Genomic DNA, 20,373 nt, shown 5'->3' with positions numbered 1-20,373 from the left:
CTTTAAAATCAAGGGTGTTAACTATTCTATAACCTCTGCCTGCGCAACCAGTGCACACTGCATTGGCAATGCTATCGAGCAAATTCAGCTGGGTAAGCAGGACATCGTATTTGCCGGTGGTGGTGAAGAAGAACATTGGACACAGACCGGCCTGTTTGATGCCATGGGCGCATTGAGCACCAAGTATAACGAAACGCCTCAACAGGCTTCACGAGCCTATGATGCTGACCGTGATGGTTTCGTTATCGCTGGTGGCGGTGGCATGATAGTTGTCGAAGAGCTGGAGCATGCCAAAGCCCGTGGCGCTAAAATGTATGCTGAAATTACCGGCTATGGTGCAACTTCTGATGGCTACGACATGGTTGCCCCATCCGGCGAAGGTGCCACGCGCTGCATGCGCATGGCCATGGAGACCCTTAAAGAGCCCATTGATTACATCAACACTCATGGCACCAGTACCCCAGTCGGGGATGTTGCAGAGTTGAAAGCAATAATTGAAGTGTTCGGCAACCAAATGCCAGTGATCAGCTCTACTAAATCACTTTCTGGCCACTCTCTTGGCGCAGCCGGAGTTCAGGAAGCTATTTATTGCTTGTTGATGATGAAACATAACTTCATTACTGCCTCTGCAAACGTACAGAAACTGGATAGAGCGGCAACAAATCTGCCGATTCTGGTTGGAGAAGCTCGTGAACAAACCCTGAATCAGGTAATATCCAACAGCTTTGGTTTTGGTGGCACGAATGCCTGTCTGGTATTTGAGCGTTACCATGGCTAGAAGTTATCAAGCAGACAAAAGCCGGCTTAAAGCCGGCTTTTGTCTGCAGAAGGCATATTAAAAGTCATCCTTGATACTGCCTTTTTACACACTAAAACTGTTTTAAAGCGATCTACAATTGGTGCTGCTCTTTTGTTACGACGCCACATCCGTTAGTTCTCCACGATTACAAAAGCGAGAGCATTCCTTATGAAAGTTCCAATGCGTCTGCCACTCCCCACTTTAATCCAGTGGGCGTAGCTTCAACACAGTCTCTGGCACTTGCAAACTCTACTCTGCCTCGGTTATAGCCATATGGCCATCGATCAAATGGCGGCAAACTCCCTCAATGACTCCACTGGCAATCGGATAGCCAGCATCCAGTGCCTTGTCATAACAGAGCTTGGGCCGTTTTTTTTAAAGATAGTCTGCACACCTATCATTGATCTCACGTTTTGTCAGACCTCTCTTGCTTGCACTACGCCAGATTCCCCTAGCCACCTTGTCAGACCCTCCCCTGAGTATATTAAAGGACCGTTTTGCCACCCAGCTTGCAACAGCTGCACCCCACTTGTCATGTAAGCAGTGACCGACTTTTGCCAGATATTCCAGTACATGGATAAAGTCATGATCATGGTTGCCTTAACTCCATTCTTTTTCATAACCACGGTAATCAGTTTACGCTGATAAGCGGCGCCCATCAATAACACTGATCACTGCCGTTTCTTCTCCTGATCTATCCTGTGCGCTTCCTTAAATCTGATTCTATCACGGCTTCTGCCTCTTTTTTTTACACTGGCCAACACTCTCTTATTCTTGGAGGGAGGGCGGAATTTAACAGCCGTGTCGCTCTTCCGATCCATATCCATGATCGATTCTGTCGTTCGAGGATTGGGTTTTACTGTATAAATGGTGGCTACCTGTGCTATTCGTTTGTGATCTTTCTTCTCTCACAGACTGAGCTTGGTTCGCAGCTTATGCTGACTCTGTTGCGCATTCTTCCGTGTTGTTGCCCTCAACCATTCTGGGCGCATCACCTCGCCCTTACAGTCAGAACTTAGAATCTGTAGGTCTTCTGTTTGCTCAATCACAACCTTGCGCTGTTCGTAAAAAACCTCAAAAGCTTGAGCAGTATCCGCTACTAGTTGCATAGCCTGTCGTTTTCCAACCATACCTAGGCAACTCTCACGATGTCGTTTAATCGTTAGATCATAAGAGCGATCCATCACATCATTGACCATTTGTTCCCTCATACCATCAGAGTACTTGTAAGTATTGGGGTTGAACTGAGAATCCAGAGGAAACATGCTGGATTGCTTCCGCTGTCTGTAACTGTGATGCCTGACTACGACAAAACCAAACAAGCTGGTCAGTTGTCGGAAGGTATTTTTATTGACGTGATGCCTCTGCTCACCGACGCTACCAGTTACCAACGATTGCTGCGGCTCATCATTGGCCTGCTTATCCCGATACCCTTGGAGGAGAAGGCGTAACACTTAGTTTCCTTCAGTCTGGATATAGCTCTTTATGGTGCCATGCTCTTGTTGAAGAGCAGATTAAAGGTGCTGAATGATAGCGTACAAATGATCACGAGCTGGTGAGAAGAATGAATAATAGATGGTATTGGCGTAAGATGCGTTCATAAGTGAATGGGTCATACAATTGACGGTCTGACAACGTGATATCACCATAAAAACCGTCTCTTTTTCGTTACCTGATATATCGAAAACCATGATGTTTTAGCAGCTTCATTGTCGCATCAAAAGAGCCTCACCAAAATCATTACAATATTAATAGTGCAAAAACAGGCTTAACCACCACGATTGTTCAAAACAGGAAGTAGATCAACTTATAAGAACTTACTGGAACTAAGCCATTAAAAGATAAAGAAGGTCTGGAATACCACAAATCAAAAAAATAATTATTGTGATCTGAATCAAAACACAAAAAGCACAAATTCTGTACAGTACGTGCCAACTTCTAATTAACGATTGGTAACACTACATGTCACAAAGCTTTACTCATTACATTGCTGTAAATGGTGTCTCTACGGGCGGTTGGGAGAAACGTGATACTGAATCGATGCTGGCACTGTTTGGCACAGCAATTGGTGACGGCGTGTAATTTCTACTAATTAATGCAGACCTATGGGGCGTCTGTCCTCTGATCCTGAGGACCCTACTTATAGGCTCAATGCCCTTGATGGCTCACAGCGGGCCGAATCGTCTTTATCTGTCTTTCAAAAAACACTAAGCCAGTATTACTGAAACCATTACCAAGCACTTCGGCCAAAAGGCTGGCAGCCTGATCATCATGGGCTACTTTTGCTTCTATCTACCAGATTCTTCTGGTCTATGACTACGGTATTATCAGTACTATCAGCTCTCTTATGGTGAATCAGTTAGGCATGTAAGATCCAGACCGGACCATATTTAGCTTTGTCTGGGTGCCGCTATGATCAGTCTCTGATCAGAAGCCGGTATTGAACGTCACCAATGCCATTGTTTACACCCTGATAACCGTACTTTTTGGTACATCTTTGTACCTGATCCAAGAATGTAATACCTTACAGTTTGAAACCTCTGTTTATGCTGGCGATTTCCTGAAAACCGTTTCCCTGACCATTCCGGCTCTGGTATTCGCTTTCAACCACTCTCCAACCGTCTCTTCTTTTGCTTCTACGTATAGCAAAGAGCTGGAAATATACAGAACATCAGACCAGCAAAACATTGAAACGCACACCATGATGCTAGTTGGTTTCACCATATTATTTGTTTACACCTGCGTTCTGACGATGTTTCCGCAGAACTTCTGCAAGCAGAGGCTGGCCACCTGCCGATTCTGTCCATTTTTGCAGAGCGCTCTGACAACCAGACTCCTGCCTAGCTCAGGTGATTGTGATTGTTGCCATCTATTTATCCTTACTTTGGACACTATACGGAAACAAGTGAAGGCTTACAGGGCAAGATCTTTAACCGCGCCACAGGTATAGCTGAAAGCCATTGATAAAGGCATTATTGTCTTCAATACCATGTCCGTATGAGCCGCAGCTTACGCCAACGTCAGTGTAATGGGTATGATCTAGTCTCTGGTTACCTCTATCCTAGTAATGATCCTCTTCATCCTAGAGGTGTACGCAACCAACAAAGCACCTTCACCGGCACAACACTGTTCCAAGGCCAACATCTCTACGGTGTTGATGAGACTAAGTGCCATTACCAGCTGTATTACCTAGCAACTGATAGGATTACCGATCAGTGATATGGAAGTACTTAGCAATTCGCAAATAGCATTCGAAACCTTGGAATTATTATAGTACTCAGTACTACCTACCAATGGTAAATAACGCCACATAGAATAAGAACTTTTCATAAAAGAATGCCTCAAACAATCATGAGCAATTAATGCCAAAGCACTGAAAGATAATTTCTGAACTCTTTCTCTGTTCAAACTATCAATAGAGCCAGCAATTACATGCTAAGTATTTTTGATAGTTTTAAACCAGTCATTGGTCCATCCAGCTCACACACTGTTGGCCCAATGCGGGCAGGACATAGCTTTTTAAACGAGCTTTAAGACAAAGGCATTCTGGCCAGCATCACTTCAATTCGTGTCTGACTCTATGGATCTCGGGCCCTGACAGGCATTGGTCACGGAACCGGTAAAGCGACATTTTTAGGGCTGGCTGGCTATAGCCCTGATACCATTGACCCTGATGAAACCGATCAAATTTTCGACAATATCAAAGCCAATAAAATGTTCCAGCTTGCTCGACGACATACGATTGAGTTGGATTACGACTCACCCATGATTTTCCATAATGGCGAAACACTGCCTGAGCACCATAATGGTATGCGGATTTTTGCCCCAGACAACAATAGTATCGTGGTGTACTACAAGTCCTATCTGTCTATTGGAGGTGGCTTTGTTGTCAGCGCTGATGAATTTCACCAGCCTGAGGCCGCTAATGGCTCAGAAGACTCATGCCCTATTCATATCCATTAAGAACAACAGCAGAGTTACTGCGTCTGTGTAATGAGCACAATTTAATCATTGCTCAACTCAGCATTGAGAATGAGATTGCACGTACAATGGTGATGCATAGTTGGTCAACACAAAAATTGATTCTATCTGGGAAGTGATGCACGCCTGTATAGAGAGAGACCTGCGTATGGAAGGAACGCTTCCTGTCAGTGGCCTTAAGCGTCGTTCGGCAGACATGTACAGAAAACTGACCAATAACTAGGAAGCCATGTGTATTGATCACTTTGCCATAATGGACTGGGTCACCCTGTTTGCTATGGCCGGGAATGAAGAAAACGCCTGTGGTGGTCGTGTGTCACAGCCCAACCAATGGTGCTGCAGGCGTTATTCCTGCAACGCTGGCTTATTACACAAGGTTTATTCCCAGAAATAACCAGCAGGGAATTAGAGACTTCATTGCCACTGCTGCAGCTATTGGCTCGCTAATTAAAATGAATGCATCAATTTCTGGGGCTGAAACCGGATGCCACGCTGTAGTGGGCTCGGCCTGCTCAATGGCACCAGCTGCACTTGCGGCTGTACAGGGTGCAACCATGGAACAGGTTGAAATGCTGCAGAGATAGGAATGTAGCACCTCTTGGGCATGACCTGTGACCCAATTGCCAGATTGGTGCAGATTCCGTGTATTGAGCGCAATGTCATGGATGCAATCAAGGCCATCACGGCATCCAGCCTTGCCATGCTAGGCGATGTGGATCATGCAGTTTCACTGTATAGCTGCATTGAAACTATGTACCGCACGGGTTTGGATCTTCAGGTAAAATATCGTTAGACATCATTGTGTGGCTTGGCCAGTGTATGCCATGGTTCAACCAATTAAACTGATAAAAATGGTATCCTGAAGATAGTAAACGTTTCTACCGAGAGTTCAACGCTCAGAAAACCATTTGTACACATTATGTTAGTATTTACACATCAACATGTGGCTTTTTTAGCTTCCGTGCATAGACAATCACTCCTTCCATCAGGTTTACAGCAAGTTAAATGGGGAACGATGTCAAGTATCGTTAGATATGCGAAATATTCTTCAACTGATCATTTACACTTCCCTATTACTGGCAATTTCAGCAACATCACTTTAGCAAAGGCCTTCAGCTCTTTCGGCTTCATATTTTTCCTGACTTACGTTCCCATGTTCAGGCCTTTCTACTCCAACCAAACTACCTACTTATCAGAAACATAGCCCTTATCTCCATAAATACAACCAGTTAACTCTTCGACGAGATATGGTACTGATTTACTGTTATCGGTATTAGCCGTTGTCATGCAAAATGATAGAATTTCTCCAAGATGGTTAATGATGGAGTGTAACTTAAAACCAAACTTTCAACCTGTAGACGTTTTCCCCAGTTAAGACTCTTTACTGAAGACCTTGTGACTGTTTATCCTATGGTTGTCACGGACAGCGATGGGCGTCGACTCAGTGAATGACAGGCCAGTTCGTTACCACATGCACTTGGGCTTTAGATAAACCGTCAGTGGTATCAAAGCTTGTCTCATAGTTCTACGAAACGATTGTAGAATACTAGGTACGGGAAATAGTCTGATTTATGTTGTGTGATCAGTCACTGGCAATAGATGATGACGGTCATTATTTCACTGAGCTCTAGACTAGATATCACTGGCGCCTTTTTTGAAAGGCATATTAGTGGCCTATGTCATTGTGATTAACATGTTGTGCAGAAATCATCAACATTACAGAATACACTGACAATAAACTCTGGAGCCTCCAGTTCGACGTTTCAACTTTAGCTACAGCCCTTGTATTTTATGGGCTTTAGTCATAGAGATGTTTTTTGAAAAGCTCTCACTGCTCCTTTGGAGCCTTTGCCAGCCAATAAATTTCTCAAATCACTCTTTTCCTGTAACATGAATTCGTACAACATGGCTGACGCCTATGCCTATGTAATGCTCGTGGTTAACTCGTAGAATCACATTAGCTAACGTGTCTGTGGCTCTACTGTCTTTCACAAACTAACTCACGTTTTCTACACAAGTAAAGACGAAGTCATGACGCACCTTTGTTTTATCAATTCACACTGATCAACCAGCCATTTCCAGCAACAACTTGTTCAGGCGCTGAACATAACTTGCAGGATCATACAACTGACCACCAGCAGCCAAACTAGCCTGGTCAAACACTACACGGGTCAGATCGGCAAAACGATCCTCATCGACTTCTTTATCCAGTCGACCAATCAGTGGATGCTCATGGTTAATCTCAAAGACAGGCTTCGATTCAGGCATACTTTGACCTGCTGCTTCCATAATACGTCGCATCTGCATGCCCATATCATGCCGCCCAACTACCAGACAGGCTGGAGAATCGGTAAGGCGATGGGTAACACGCACCTCCTCAACATCATCACCAAGAACATCTTTGATCCGTTTAACTAGATCTTCATTTTCTTTTGCCGCATCTTCCTGAGCTTTCTTCTCATCATCAGAATCCAACTTACCGAGATCCAGATCACCACGACCAATATCTTCGAAAGATTTACCGTCGAACTCAAACAGATGAGACATCAACCACTCATCAACCCGGTCTGAAAGCAATAGGACTTCAAGGCCTTTCTTGCGGAAAACTTCCAGATGAGGGCTATTGGCTGCAGCTTTGGTGGTCTCTGCCGTAATGTAGTAAATCTTGTCCTGACCTTCCTTCATGCGGTAAACATAACCTTCCAGAGACTGGTCTTGTTCAGTCACCTTACTCTCAGTGGAAATGAATCGCAGAAGTTTGGCAATACGCTCTCGATTTGCATAATCTTCTGCAGGCCCCTCCTTCAGCACCTGTCCAAACTCTTTCCAGAATCTTGCATATTCTTCAGGCTCCTTTTTGGCCGTTTTATCCAGCATATTCAGTACACGCTTGGTCAGCGCTGTTTTCATACTGTCAACAGCAGGATCTTTCTGCAGAATTTCCCGAGAAACGTTCAGAGATAGGTTATTAGAATCCACCACACCTTTAATAAAACGCAGATACATCGGCAGGAACTCATCCGCCTGGTCCATTATAAACACACGCTGAACATAGAGCTTCAGGCCTTTCTGCATATCACGGTTATACAGGTCAAACGGTGCTTTGACGGGAATAAACAGCAAACTGTTGTATTCCAACTTACCTTCTACCCGGTTATGGCTCCATTTCAGCGGATCGGTATGATCATGACTGATGTGCTTGTAAAACTCCTTGTACTCTTCATCCGTTATCTCACTTCTGGAACGAGTCCACAAAGCCTTAGCCGTATTCACGGTTTCCCATTCAGGCGTTGTATCCTTAGCGTTTTTTTCCTCATTATCTCCTGTAGACATCTCTTCCTTGCGCATTAGGATAGGCGTGGAAAGATGATCAGAATATTTGCGAATAATATTACGCAAACACCAGCCATCGGTGAACTCTTCAGCTTCCGGCTTTAGATGCAGAATAATGGTGGTACCGCGTTTTTCCTTGTCAATAGGCTCAACAGTAAATTCACCAGAACCATCAGATACCCAGCAAACACCTTCTTCTGAATCGACCTTACGGGTCTCTACAACAACTTTGTCAGAGACAATAAAAGCTGAGTAAAAACCGACGCCAAACTGACCAATCAACTGGGAGTCTTTCTTCTGATCTCCTGTCAGTGTACTCAGGAAGTCCGCAGTCCCTGACTTGGCAATGGTACCTAGGTGCGAGATCACATCTTCACGGTTCATCCCTATGCCGTTATCAGTGATAGTTACTGTCTTGGCGGTTTTATCGAAATCCACTCGAATCTCAAGGTTTGGATCACTATCCAACAGCGCACTATTATGGAGAGCCTCATAACGCAGTTTGTCCGCTGCATCGGACGCATTGGAAATCAACTCCCGCAAAAAAATCTCACGGTTGGAATACAAAGAGTGGATCATGAGGCGTAAAAGCTGCTTCACCTCAGTTTGAAAACCCAGAGTCTCTTTTTTCTCTTCGACAGCCATTTGAACCTCAATCTCGGTTAATCATCACATTGAGTATTTTGATACTACGGAGATATGGGCAGAGAATTGAATTTCAAGCCTCCAAAACACAAAGCATGAAATTGAGGCAAAAAATCAGGAAAATCGTCAGGAAGATTGTAACCGTCCGGAACTTTGAAAACCTTGGAATGGAACTCTCACCTATAAATAATAACCACCACAAGCACAGCTGAAGCCAGCAGGCATTTTAGATCAATAAACCAGTTCAAGGTTGCCATTGCAAAATAATACGCTATAAGGTCAAAGTTAAAGTGTTCCGCTGTAAGCATCATTATAAAATCGGAAGCTTTTGCATAATCTAGCTGCTCAGATGATTTATGTTCAACTTTCAGGTAAAGCGATGCGACTTCCCGTACTCACACCACAGAAGTGATTAGAGTCGTAAACTACAGGTGAATGCGAGGCTACGCTCCTTTTACTGGTTGGTGACAACGAGGTTCAGTTATTCTCTTAATCAAACCCACGCCAGTTAGCTTTATAGCTCCTATCATATCTCTCCCACATGCCAGATAATGTGGCAGGTACTCTGTTGCAACTCCGTTAAATACACCACCTATCCAGCGTTGCAAGTGGCTAAGGCAAGAATTTACATACTGGATATGGAAAATAACGTGGGTTCTACGAGATAATCCACTGCTCTACATAGGCTTCAGCATTTTTGTCCATATTCATGTTACAGAAAAAGAGTGATTTGAGTACTTTATGGTCTGGCAAAGGCTACGAGTGAGCCATTGGGCACTTTTCAAAAAACATCACTATGACTAAAGCCCTTAAAATCCAAAGGATGTAGCCAAAATTGAAGCATAGAACTCACATTAAATACCTTGGATGCGGCTCTTTTGATACGACAATGCAGCCGCTAAAACATCATGGTTTTCGATATATCCGGTAACGAAAAAGAGACGGTTTTATGGTACCATAACATCGCCAAACCAATAACTACATAACAACGTCTCTTGGGCACGTATCCTGCGCCAATGCCATCTATTATTCATTCTTCTCACCAGCTCGTGATCATTTGGACGCTATCATTCAGAATATTCAATCCACTCTCCCACAAGAGCATGGCACCATATAGAGCTATATCCAGACTGAAGTCAACGAAGTGTTACGCCTTCTCCTCCAAGGGTATCTGGATAAGCTGGCCAATTATGAGCCGCAACAAGCGTAGGTGACAGGTAGCGACGGTAGCAGCAAAATTACGTCAGGGAAAATACCTTCAGACAACTGACCCGCTGATTTGGTTCTGTCGTAGTCAGGCGTCGCAGTTACAGCCAGCGCAAGTAATCCAGCGTATTTCCGCTGTATGCTCATCAGTTAAACCTCAATACTGACAAATACTCTGATGGCATGAGGGGAAAAATTGTCAGCGATGTTATGGATCGCTCTTATGATTGAACGATTAAACAACATCTCAAGATGTTGTCCAAGTACGGTTGGAAAACGACAGGCTATGCAACTTGTAGCGGATATGACTCAATACTTTGAGGCTTTTTACGAACCGCGCAATGGTGTGATTGAGCAAACAAAAGACCTGCAGATCATAAGTTTTGATGGTAAGTGCTGGTGATGCGCTAGGAATGGTTGATGGAAGCAACACGGAAGAACTCGCAAAAGAGTCAGCAGAAGCTGCAAACTAGGCTCAGCCCAGAAGAGAACAAAGATCGCAAACGAATGGCACAGGTAGCCACCGTTCTATATGGTAAAACCAAATCCTCGAACGGCAGCATCGGTAATGAATATGAATCCGAAGAGCATAACGGTGTGAAATTCCGCACTCACGCTAGGAATGAGAGAGTGTGTCCGTGTAGAAAAAGATGCAAAAACCATGATAGAAGAAGCTTTCGAGGAAGTGCTCAGGCAAGATCAAGAGCAGAAACGGCAGTTGGTATTGTTATTGGGTGCGGCTCTTTTGATACAACAATGCAGCCGCACCCATTGTTATGAATGGGCACACTCATGAGCGGTAACTCATGAGCGGGATTATGAACAAGAAGGAAGTTAAAGCAACCATCATTATGAACTTTATCCATGTACTTGAATAATCTGTGGCAAGCCAGTCACTGCTCACACGACAAGGGGGATTAAGCTATTGAGAGCTGGGTGGCAGAACGGTTCCTGAAGATACCCAGTGGAAAGTCTAACAAGGTGGCCTTGGGAATCCGGCAAAGTGCGCGCAGGATAGGTCTGACAAAACGTGGATGCATTGATAAATGTGCAGACTATATTCAAAAAAACCGCCCAAGGCTCTGCTATGACAAGGCGCTTGATGCTGGCTATCCCATTGCCAGTGGAGTCATTTAGGGAGCTTGCCGCCGTTTGATCAATGACCTTATGGATCTAACCGGACCAAAGTGGAGTTTGCAAGGGGCAGAGGTTGTGTTGAAGCTACGATCACTGGATTTAAGTGAAAATTGGCAGGCGTATTGGAACTTCCATAAGGAATGCTCTCACCTTAGTAATCATGGAGGACTAATGAATGGGCGTCGTAGCAAGGGAACCACACCAAAATGTAATCAACAAATTTCTAACAAAGGTTCAGGTTACATAAGATAACCCCTACAACTCAGGAAACAGTATAGGTTTAGTGCATTCAACCACTAACGGGCACCTAGCCTGAATTCGAAAAATGGACAAACAAAAACAATCACCAAGGCAAACATTTTCAGCTACCACAACTCTCGGGTAGTGGTATTGACAAACGGTTTGGTTGAAAGAACACCAACAGCCTCTGCAGATGCATCAATTCCGGTAATCAAACCAGCCCAGACAAGAGTCGATATGTAGGTTACAAGGCTTACACTTGCTCCAAGGCTGCTCAGTAAATTGGCATCAGATGTCGGTTTTCTCTGGCTATAACTAAAACCGTCCAGTCCTGCTGGTATCAAGCCAGTGCACTGGAAAGGCAAACGACATTACACGCTTTATAACTGGCATAGCAAGTGCAACCAATCCAGCTGGTCCGCAGCTGTTGTCAAAACCAGTCAGTCCTGAAAACTACCCAGCACTTAAAAACATTGTGATCTTGCCTTTTCCATATTGGTATCAAACTATTCCATGATCTCCCGGCAAATCAATGTATTTACCGGAAGAACGGCGCAGCTTGGCTGCCTGAGCTGTTTTTATTGCTCATTGCTATGGCCGCTTAACTAACATGGCTTCTCCAGATATGCCATGATGTGTATGAACAACCATTGTTATAGTTAAAGGCTGTTTTCATCTGCTACCAAATTAATGCAAAATGCACCTCTGAAGATTGTTTAATATAGTCCAGAGCGCCATTTTAGTCTGCAATCCATGTACGCCTTCTCACATGCAGAGCAATAAAGCCTCATCAATGAAGGGGAAAGAGACATTCTATTTCTGCCATTCATCATAGGGTGGTTGTTGGAGAATCTATGACGGAAACGCAATATCTGTTGGGCTGGGCTGTTTACCTGACAGGCGCAGTCGGCTGTCTGCTAAGCCTTTGGTTTATCATCCGTAAGTGGCATCCGAGACTTAAACGCCCGGTGATGATGACTTTTGCTGTTCTTTTTTTCCTGCCAGGAACAATTTACCCAGAACAGCATTTCCTTAGCCCTGCGTTTTTGGTCAGCTTATACGATGGCTTAAGCCTAGGCGTTGATGCCATGTGGCGCAGTGGACAGGCAGTTGCTATAACAGCCGGGTTTGCTGTTATCATTGGACTATTACTACCAGTTAGCAACGTAAAAGCTAAAGTCAGTAACGGGGGGGGGAAATCACAGCAGGGGGGGGGGGAACGATCGCTATCAACGTCAAAGAAAAGGGTAACCTTATTAAAAATACCGTAGCAATAATGAAAGTACTCTACCACACCTTCTTCTATAAAAAGAGTGAAGCGATGTATTTTTCATCAAACAACATGCAACCTAACGACGGCTTTTAAGCTCATGTGTGAACTTCTCGGAATGAGTGCCAATACACCAACGGACATTGTTTTCAGCCTTAGCGGCCTGATGCAGCGTGGCGGAAAAACAGGCCCCCATAGCGATGGCTGGGGCATTGCCTTTTATGAGGGGAAAGGGTTACGGGAATTTCGTGACCCCGCCCCCAGCTGCGATTCGGAAATTGCCAACTTGGTTTGTAGCTACCCCATCAAAAGTAACATTGTCGTCAGCCATATTCGCCAGGCCAATGCTGGTAGAATCGCCTTGGAAAACACCCACCCATTTACCAGAGAGCTTTGGGGGAAATACTGGACCTTTGCCCATAACGGTCAGTTGAAAGGCATTAAGAAGTTTCCATTGAAGCACTACCTGCCAGTGGGTACTACGGACAGTGAGCATGCCTTTTGCTGGATTATGGATCATATCCGGGAGCGCTTCGCCAGACCACCCAAGCGAACAACTACGATCCAGAGGTTTATTCAGAAACTCTGTGGTCAACTCAGGGAACTTGGTGTATTAAATATGTTGTTGACCGACTCACGTTACTTGTTTTGTTACTGCAGCACACGGTTAAACTGGATTACCAGAAGAGCCCCCTTTGATCAGGCCAGCCTGAAAGATGCAGATATCACTATAGATTTTGCCAAGGAAACCACAGAAAACGACGTTGTTACGGTCGTTGCAACTGATCCTTTAACCATTGATGAAACATGGCACCCTATCCAACTTGGTGAGATGGTCGTTTTTAACAATGGCGAGTTGTGCCAACGTTGATTGAATCAAAAACTGATATGCAAGGATTTTCAAGACACTTTTTTACGCTGTCCTAGCAAGTTTCTGTTCATACACGAACGCTGCCAAGTAGCCATTAGTCGAGTGCTTTCTCTGTCGATTATAAAACGCTTCTGTATATTCCAAAATTGCCTGTTGTGCCTCTTCCCTCGTCAGGAAGTCCTCATGATGAGTCAGTTCTGTCTTCAGTGTATGAAAGAAGCTCTCGGCTACAGCATTATCACAGCAATTCTCTTTGCGACTAATGCTGCATATATAGCTATTGTCGTTAAGCAACTGCTGATAGCGATCATAGACATATTGACGACCCAGATCACTGTAACCAAAAACCTTTCTGTGGCTGCTCTTTCACATCGCCATTTCCAACAAGTCAGTGACCAGCGTTGCTGTCATTCGATCGCTCATAGACCAACCAATAACGCCCATAGAGCACACGCCGATAACGACACACAGGTACAGTCAGGCATCACGAGTTGGCACATATGTATGTCGCCAGCATACGCCTGCTTGGACTGTGCCGCTGACAATATCGATCTAACACATTTCTGCCACTGGTTTGTTATGGCAGGAATTTGTAGATGCTTTAAACTTCCTCTTGGTTTTGTAGGCTAGGTTTTCTTCATCCATCAAACGACAATCTTCTTCCAACTAACATGTTTGCCCATATCAGCCAGATCGTCTTTTGGTGCGGCTTTTTTGATACGACAATGCAGCCGCACCCCACCTTAATATGTACAAGTCTCTGATGGCACGAGGGGGGAAAATTGTCAGCGATGTTATGGATCGCTCTTATGATAGAACGATTAAACGACATCGTGAGAGTTGCCCTGTATGATTGGGAAACAACATGCTATGCAACTGGTAGAGGATACGACTCAGTACTTTTAGCTTTTTACGAACAGCGAAGGTTGTGATTGGGCCAACAGAAGACCTGCAGATACTCAGTTTTGACGGTAAGGGCCTAGTGACGAGCCAAGAATGGTTTATGGAAGCAACATGGAAGAACGCGCAAAGGAGTCAGTAGAAACTGCAAACCAAGCTCAGTCCAGAAGAGGAGAAAGATCGCAAACGAATAGCACATGTAGCCACCGTTGATATATACGGTAAAACCAAGTCCTCGAACGGCAGAATTGATCATGGATATGGATCGGTAGAGTGACAACATTGTTAAATTACGTCCTTCCGCGAGAAATAAAAGAGTGTAGGCAGTGTAGAAAGAGAGGCGGAAACTGTGATAGAAAAAGCTTTCGAGGAAGCGCTTAGGCAAGATTCGTAGCAGAAACGGCAGTTGGTCATTGTGATTGATGGGCACCATCATCAGCAAACACTGATTGCCATGATTACGAAAAAGAAGGGAGTCGAGGCAACCATCATCATGAACTTTATCAATGTATTTGAATATCTGTGAAAAGCCGGTCACTGCATACACGACAAGGGGGGATGAGGCTATTGGAAGCTGGGTGGCAGAATGGTCCCTGAAGATACTCATGTGGAAGTCTGACAAGGTGGCCCGAGAAATCCGGCAAAGTGCTAGCAAGAGAGGTCTGACAAAACGTTAGCCATTGATAAGTGTGCAGACTATCTTCAAAAAAAACCGTCCCAAGCTCTGCTATGACAAGGCTCTGGGTGCTGGCTATCAGATTGCCCGTATAGTCATTGAGGGAGCTTGCTGCCATTTGATCAATGACCGGATGGATCTAGCTTGGGCAACGTGTAGTTTGCAAGTGGCAGCAGCTGGTTGAAGCTACACTCACTGGATTCAAGTGGAGATTGGCAGGTGTATCGGAACTTCCATAAGGAATACTCTTGCCTGCGTAATCATGGAAAACTAATGAATATGGCTCCGTAGCAAGGGTACCACACTTAAATGCATTAGATGCGCTATGGAAGCACTCAGGACTTTTCGAGCATTATCCAGCTATACGATCCAGCCGATTAATTTTGATGGTGACCACTTTTAGTAGCCATTGGTTGTATGGTACACGATGTTCGACTTTTCTTACTCCCACGTAAAGTAAAACATTCCCTGATTGTTAAGGGCTTCAACTAATACACCATATGGCCAAACTATGGAAAACCGAGAATAATGCACAACTTACACATAGCTAGCTCCCAGATTAAGCATAATTAACGTGAGTTAGACGCTTAAATTTTGGCTACACCCTTTGTATTTTAAGGGCTGTAGGCGTAGTTATGCTTTTTGAAAAGTGCCAGAGGCTCCGAAGGAGCCTTTGGCAGCCAATAAAGTACTCAGATCACTCTTTCCCTGTAACATGAATATGTACAAACAGGCTGAAGCCTATGTAGAGCAAGGGATTATCTCGTCGAACTCACATTAAATAGCTATATCTAGGCTGAAGGTAAAGAAGTGTTGCGCCTTCTCCTACAAAGGTATCAGGATAAGCAGGCCAATGATAAGCCGCAGCAATCGTCGGCAACTGGTAGCAACGGTGAGCAGAGAAATTACGTAGAAACCAATACCTCCAGACAACTGACCAACTTGTTTGGTTCTGTCGTAGTCAAGCGTCGCAGTTACAGTCAGCGTAAGCAATGCACATGTTTCCGCTGGATGCTCAGTTAAACCTCAATACTTGCCAGTACTCTGCTGGCATGAGGGGGAAAATTGTCGCGATGGATGGATAGATCTTATGATTAAACGATATCGTGAAAGTTGCCACGGTATGGTTGGAAAACGACAGGCTATACAACTGGTAGCGGATACGGCTCAAGACTTTGAGGCTTTTTACTAACAGAGCAAGGTGGTGATTGAGCAAACAGAAGACCTGCAGATCCTCAGTTATGACGGTAATGGCCTAGTGATGCGCCCGGAAGGGTTGAGGGAAGCAACACGGAAGAACGTGCAAAAGAGTCAGCAGAAACTGCAAACCAAGCTCAGGCCGGGAGAGGGGAAAGATCGCACACGAATGGAACCGGTAGCCACCGTTTATACATATCTGGTAAAACCCAATCCTCGAACAGCAGAATAGGTCATGGATATGGATCGGAAGAGCAACAACGTTGTTAAATTCCATCCTCCTGCCAAGAATAAGAGAGTGTTGGCCAGTATGGCAAGAGAGGCTCAAGCCGTGATAGAAGCAGCTTTCTAGGAAGCTCTCAGGCTAGATCCGGAGCAGAAACGACAGATGGTCATTGTTATTAATGGGTACCATAATAAGCTGGAACTGATTACTTTGGTTATGAAAAAGAATGGAGTTAAGACAACCATCATCATGAACTTGGGTATAGTTCCCTTGCTACGACGACACATTCATTAGTTCTCCATAATTACAAGGCGAGAGCATTTCTTATGGAAGTTCCAAGACGCCTGCCAATCTCCACTTGAATAAAGTGAGCGTAGCTTCAACACAGCCTCTGTCCATTGCAAACTCCACTTTGCCTAGGTTGGATCCATACGGTTATTAATCAAATGGCGCCAAACTCCCTCAATGACTACACTGGCACTCGGCTAGCCAGCATCCAGTGCCTTGTCATAGCAGAGCCTAGGACAGTGTTTTTGAAGACAACCTACACACTGATCAATGGCTAACGTTTTGTCAGACCTCTCTTGTTCGCACTTTGCCGGATTCCTCTGGTCACCTTGTTAGACTCCACCTGAGTATCTTCATGGACCGTCCTGCCACCCAGCTTTCAATAGCCTCATCCCCTTGTAGTGTAAGCAGTTACTGGTTTTCCACAGATATCCACGTACATGTATAAAGTCCATGATGATGGTTGCCTTAACTTCCTTCTTTTTCATAACCAAAGTAATCAGTTTCCGCTGATGAGGGTGCCCATCAATAACAATGACCCACTGCCGGTGCTGCTACGGATCTTGCCTGAACGCTTCCTCAAAATCTGCTTCTATCACGGCTTTAGCCTCTCTTGCCATCCTAGCCAACACTCTCTTATTTCTAGCTGAGGACGGAATTTAACAACGTTGTCGCTCTTCCGATCCATATCCATGACCGATTCTGCTGTCCTAGGATTGGGTTTTACCGTATAAACGCCGGATACTTTCGCTGTTCGTTTGCGATCTTTTTTTTCTTCCGGACTGCGTTTGGTTTGCAATTTCTACTAACTCTTTTGCGCGTTCTTCCTAGTTGCTTACCTAAACCATTTTTGGCCGCATCACCTAGCCCTTACAGGTAAAACTGAGGATCTGCAGGTCTTCTGTTTGCTCGATCACGACCTTGCGCTGTTCGTAAAAAACCTCAAAGTCTTGAGCCGTGTCTGCTACCAGTTGCATAACCTAGTTTTCCAACCATACTTAGGCAACTCTCTCGATGTCGTTTAATCGTAAGATCTATCCAGCATATCACTGACAATTTTCCCCCTCATGCCATCAGAGTATTTGTCAGTATTGAGGTTTAACTGTGCATCCAGCGGAAACATGTGAATTGCTTACGCTGATTGTAACTGCGACGCTTGACTACAACAGAACCAAACAAGCTGGCCAGTTGTCTGGAGGTATTTTTCCTGATGTTATTCCTCTGCTCTCAGGTGCTACTTTTTACCTCCGATTGCGGCGGCTCATCATCGGCCTGTTTATACAGATACCCTTGGAGGAGAAGGCGCAACACTTCGTTACCTTAAGTCCTGATATAGCTCTATATGATGCCATGCTATTGTTGTATAGTGGATAAAAGACACTGAATGATCACGAGATGGTGAGCAGAATGAATAATAGATGGTATTGGCGCAGGATGCATTTACAATAGCCGGTATTATGTAGTTATTTGGTTGACGACATTATATCACCATAAAACTATCTCTTTTTCGTTACTAAATATATCGAAAACCACAATGTTTTAGAGACTGCATTGTCGTATAAAAAGAACCATCACAAAAGTTAAATGGTGAACTCTGTCGAGTATGTTATATCTGCAAAATATTCTTCAACTGATCATTTACGCTTTCTATTACTGCCCGTTTCCGTAACATCACTTTATCAAAGACCTTCAGCTCTGTTGGCTTCATATTTTTCTTGACTTTCGTTGCTAGGTCTAGGCCTTTCTCCTGCAACTAAGCTACCAACTTCTCAGAGGCATAGCCTTTATCTCCAGACATCCAACCTGTTAACTCTTCGAGTAGATATGGTACTAGTTTACGGTCACTGTGCTAGCCGTGGTCGGCCAAAATGATAGAATTTCTCCAAGCTGGTTAATGATAAACTGTAACTTAAAACCCAACTTTCACCCTGTAGACGTTTTCCCCCATTTAGCCTCTTAACTAGGACCTTGTGGCTGTTGATCCTATGGTTCGCACGGACAACGATTGGTATCGATTCAATGAATGGCAGGCCCGTTGGTTGCCACATACACTGATACTTTAGATAAACAATCAGTGGCATCCAAGCCTGTTTCATTAATTCTACAAAGCGATTGTAGGATACCAAGTTCTTGAAATAGTCTGATTTATGTTGTGTGATAAGTCTCTGGTAATAGTGATGATGGTCATTATTTCACTAACCGAGAGCCTGAATATCACTATAAGATTTTTTGAATAACAGCTGAGTTGTCTATGCCATTGTGATTCACAATATTATACAGAAATCATCCACATCACATAATACATTGACAAGAGACACTGGATCCTCTAGTTCGTTACTTCTGCGGGGGTATCCGAAAGATAGCTAAGTGGCTGTGGATCACCTGTCTTTCACCACCGAACTAACGTTACACTATTTACGATGTACCAACTTGAAGTCATGGATTTTAAACTTCCATGGGCTCTAAATAAAGTCTAACATCTCGTATAATCAATAAATACCTAAACAATTAGATAGTTATTTGCCCATACATTCACGTAACATACCGATTCTTTCGCCACACCTCACACTGGCATTTTAAACACCTATTTTTGTACAGAGTCAGTCTCTGGCTAACGAGATTACCGAATGAAAAGCAGTATTCGTTTGAGAGCGCTGGAAAAGAAAGACCTACGTTTTGTACACTCTCTCAATAATAACCGCAACATAATGTCCCACTGGTTTGAAGAGCCTTACGAGTCTTTCGATGAGCTGGAAGACCTCTATGGCAAACACATCCATGACAACACCGAGCGACGGTTTGTTGTGGAGCATACAGCTACAGAAAGCGATGAAGCTGAGTCTATTGGTCTGGTTGAGTTGATTGAAATCGACTACGTCCATCGTAAGGCAGAGTTTCAGATAATTATTGCACCTAGTTATCAGGGCAAAGGCCATAGCAGGGACTTGATCAAGTCCGCTCTGGACTATGCCTTTACCATACTGAACCTGAACAAAGTTTATCTGGTGGTCTCCGTTGAAAATGAAAAAGCTATTCATCTCTACGAGCAGACCGGCTTTATTGACGAAGGTCGTATGATTCAGGAATATTTCACCAATGGTCATTACTGCGATGTATTAAGAATGTACATTCTTCAACAGGACTATTTGAATAAAACCAAACAGGCTAATGCTGCACCACCGGCACACCCATAACGTCGTGCATTGTGTCCGATGTTACTACGTAGAAAACAGTAGTCACACATGCAACTATCACCGTATAATGTGATAAATAAAGACAATTACTTGATTATCATCAGATCTAAGCTCCTTCTCCTCTAAACTTACGACACAGTTTTTCCACGAAGTAGAAGGTGCATCATGGCCAAGAACAAAATTCAGTTTCAGAAAGGCATGTGCCGGTGGCAGAATTGGTGTGAATGTCCTCTGTGTTGTTGTCGTGAGTATTGCACTCTAAAACCCCGTGAGCTCTACCAGTGCAATCGCGGCCGTCTCCAGACATCATTGACAGTGGCACCATTCTGGAAGCTAGCAAATTGCCCTTTACGACTAGTTCTAGGTATGTTTTTAGTGACTCAGACCAAGAATGGCATATCAACCATTAA

The 20,373-nt window shown here is 44.2% G+C and overlaps 3 protein-coding genes across 3 annotated transcripts; 2 read left to right on the top strand and 1 right to left on the bottom strand.

The window, feature by feature from the left end:
* Nucleotides 1–5,292: 5,292 nt before the first annotated feature.
* On the bottom strand, nt 5,293–8,758 carry LOC311328593 (chaperone protein HtpG-like; the record flags this gene model as incomplete). The annotated part of the gene is made up of 2 exons (XM_084462539.1): nt 5,293–5,352; nt 7,154–8,758. The coding sequence occupies 2 exons, from the start codon at nt 8,756–8,758 to the stop codon at nt 5,293–5,295; spliced, it is 1,665 nt and encodes a 554-aa protein (XP_084318665.1).
* Nucleotides 8,759–12,729: 3,971 nt separating this feature from the next.
* Nucleotides 12,730–13,482, top strand: LOC311328591 (putative glutamine amidotransferase YafJ; the record flags this gene model as incomplete). The annotated part of the gene is made up of 1 exon (XM_084462538.1): nt 12,730–13,482. One exon carries the CDS (start codon nt 12,730–12,732, stop codon nt 13,480–13,482), a length of 753 nt encoding a protein of 250 aa, XP_084318664.1.
* A 5,995-nt stretch (nt 13,483–19,477) lies between these two features.
* LOC311328590 (spermidine N(1)-acetyltransferase-like) lies at nt 19,478–19,963 on the top strand (the record flags this gene model as incomplete). Its single annotated transcript, XM_084462537.1, has 1 exon — nt 19,478–19,963. The coding sequence occupies one exon, from the start codon at nt 19,478–19,480 to the stop codon at nt 19,961–19,963; it is 486 nt and encodes a 161-aa protein (XP_084318663.1).
* Between the last annotated feature and the right edge of the window lie 410 nt (nt 19,964–20,373).

This window comes from Borostomias antarcticus (genome assembly GCF_949987555.1).
Source record: "Borostomias antarcticus genome assembly, contig: scaffold_159, whole genome shotgun sequence".
Taxonomy (NCBI): Eukaryota; Metazoa; Chordata; class Actinopteri; order Stomiiformes; family Stomiidae; genus Borostomias; species Borostomias antarcticus.
The sequence above is the reverse complement of the archived record's forward strand: the minus strand, read 5'-3'. Positions and strand labels throughout refer to the sequence as shown.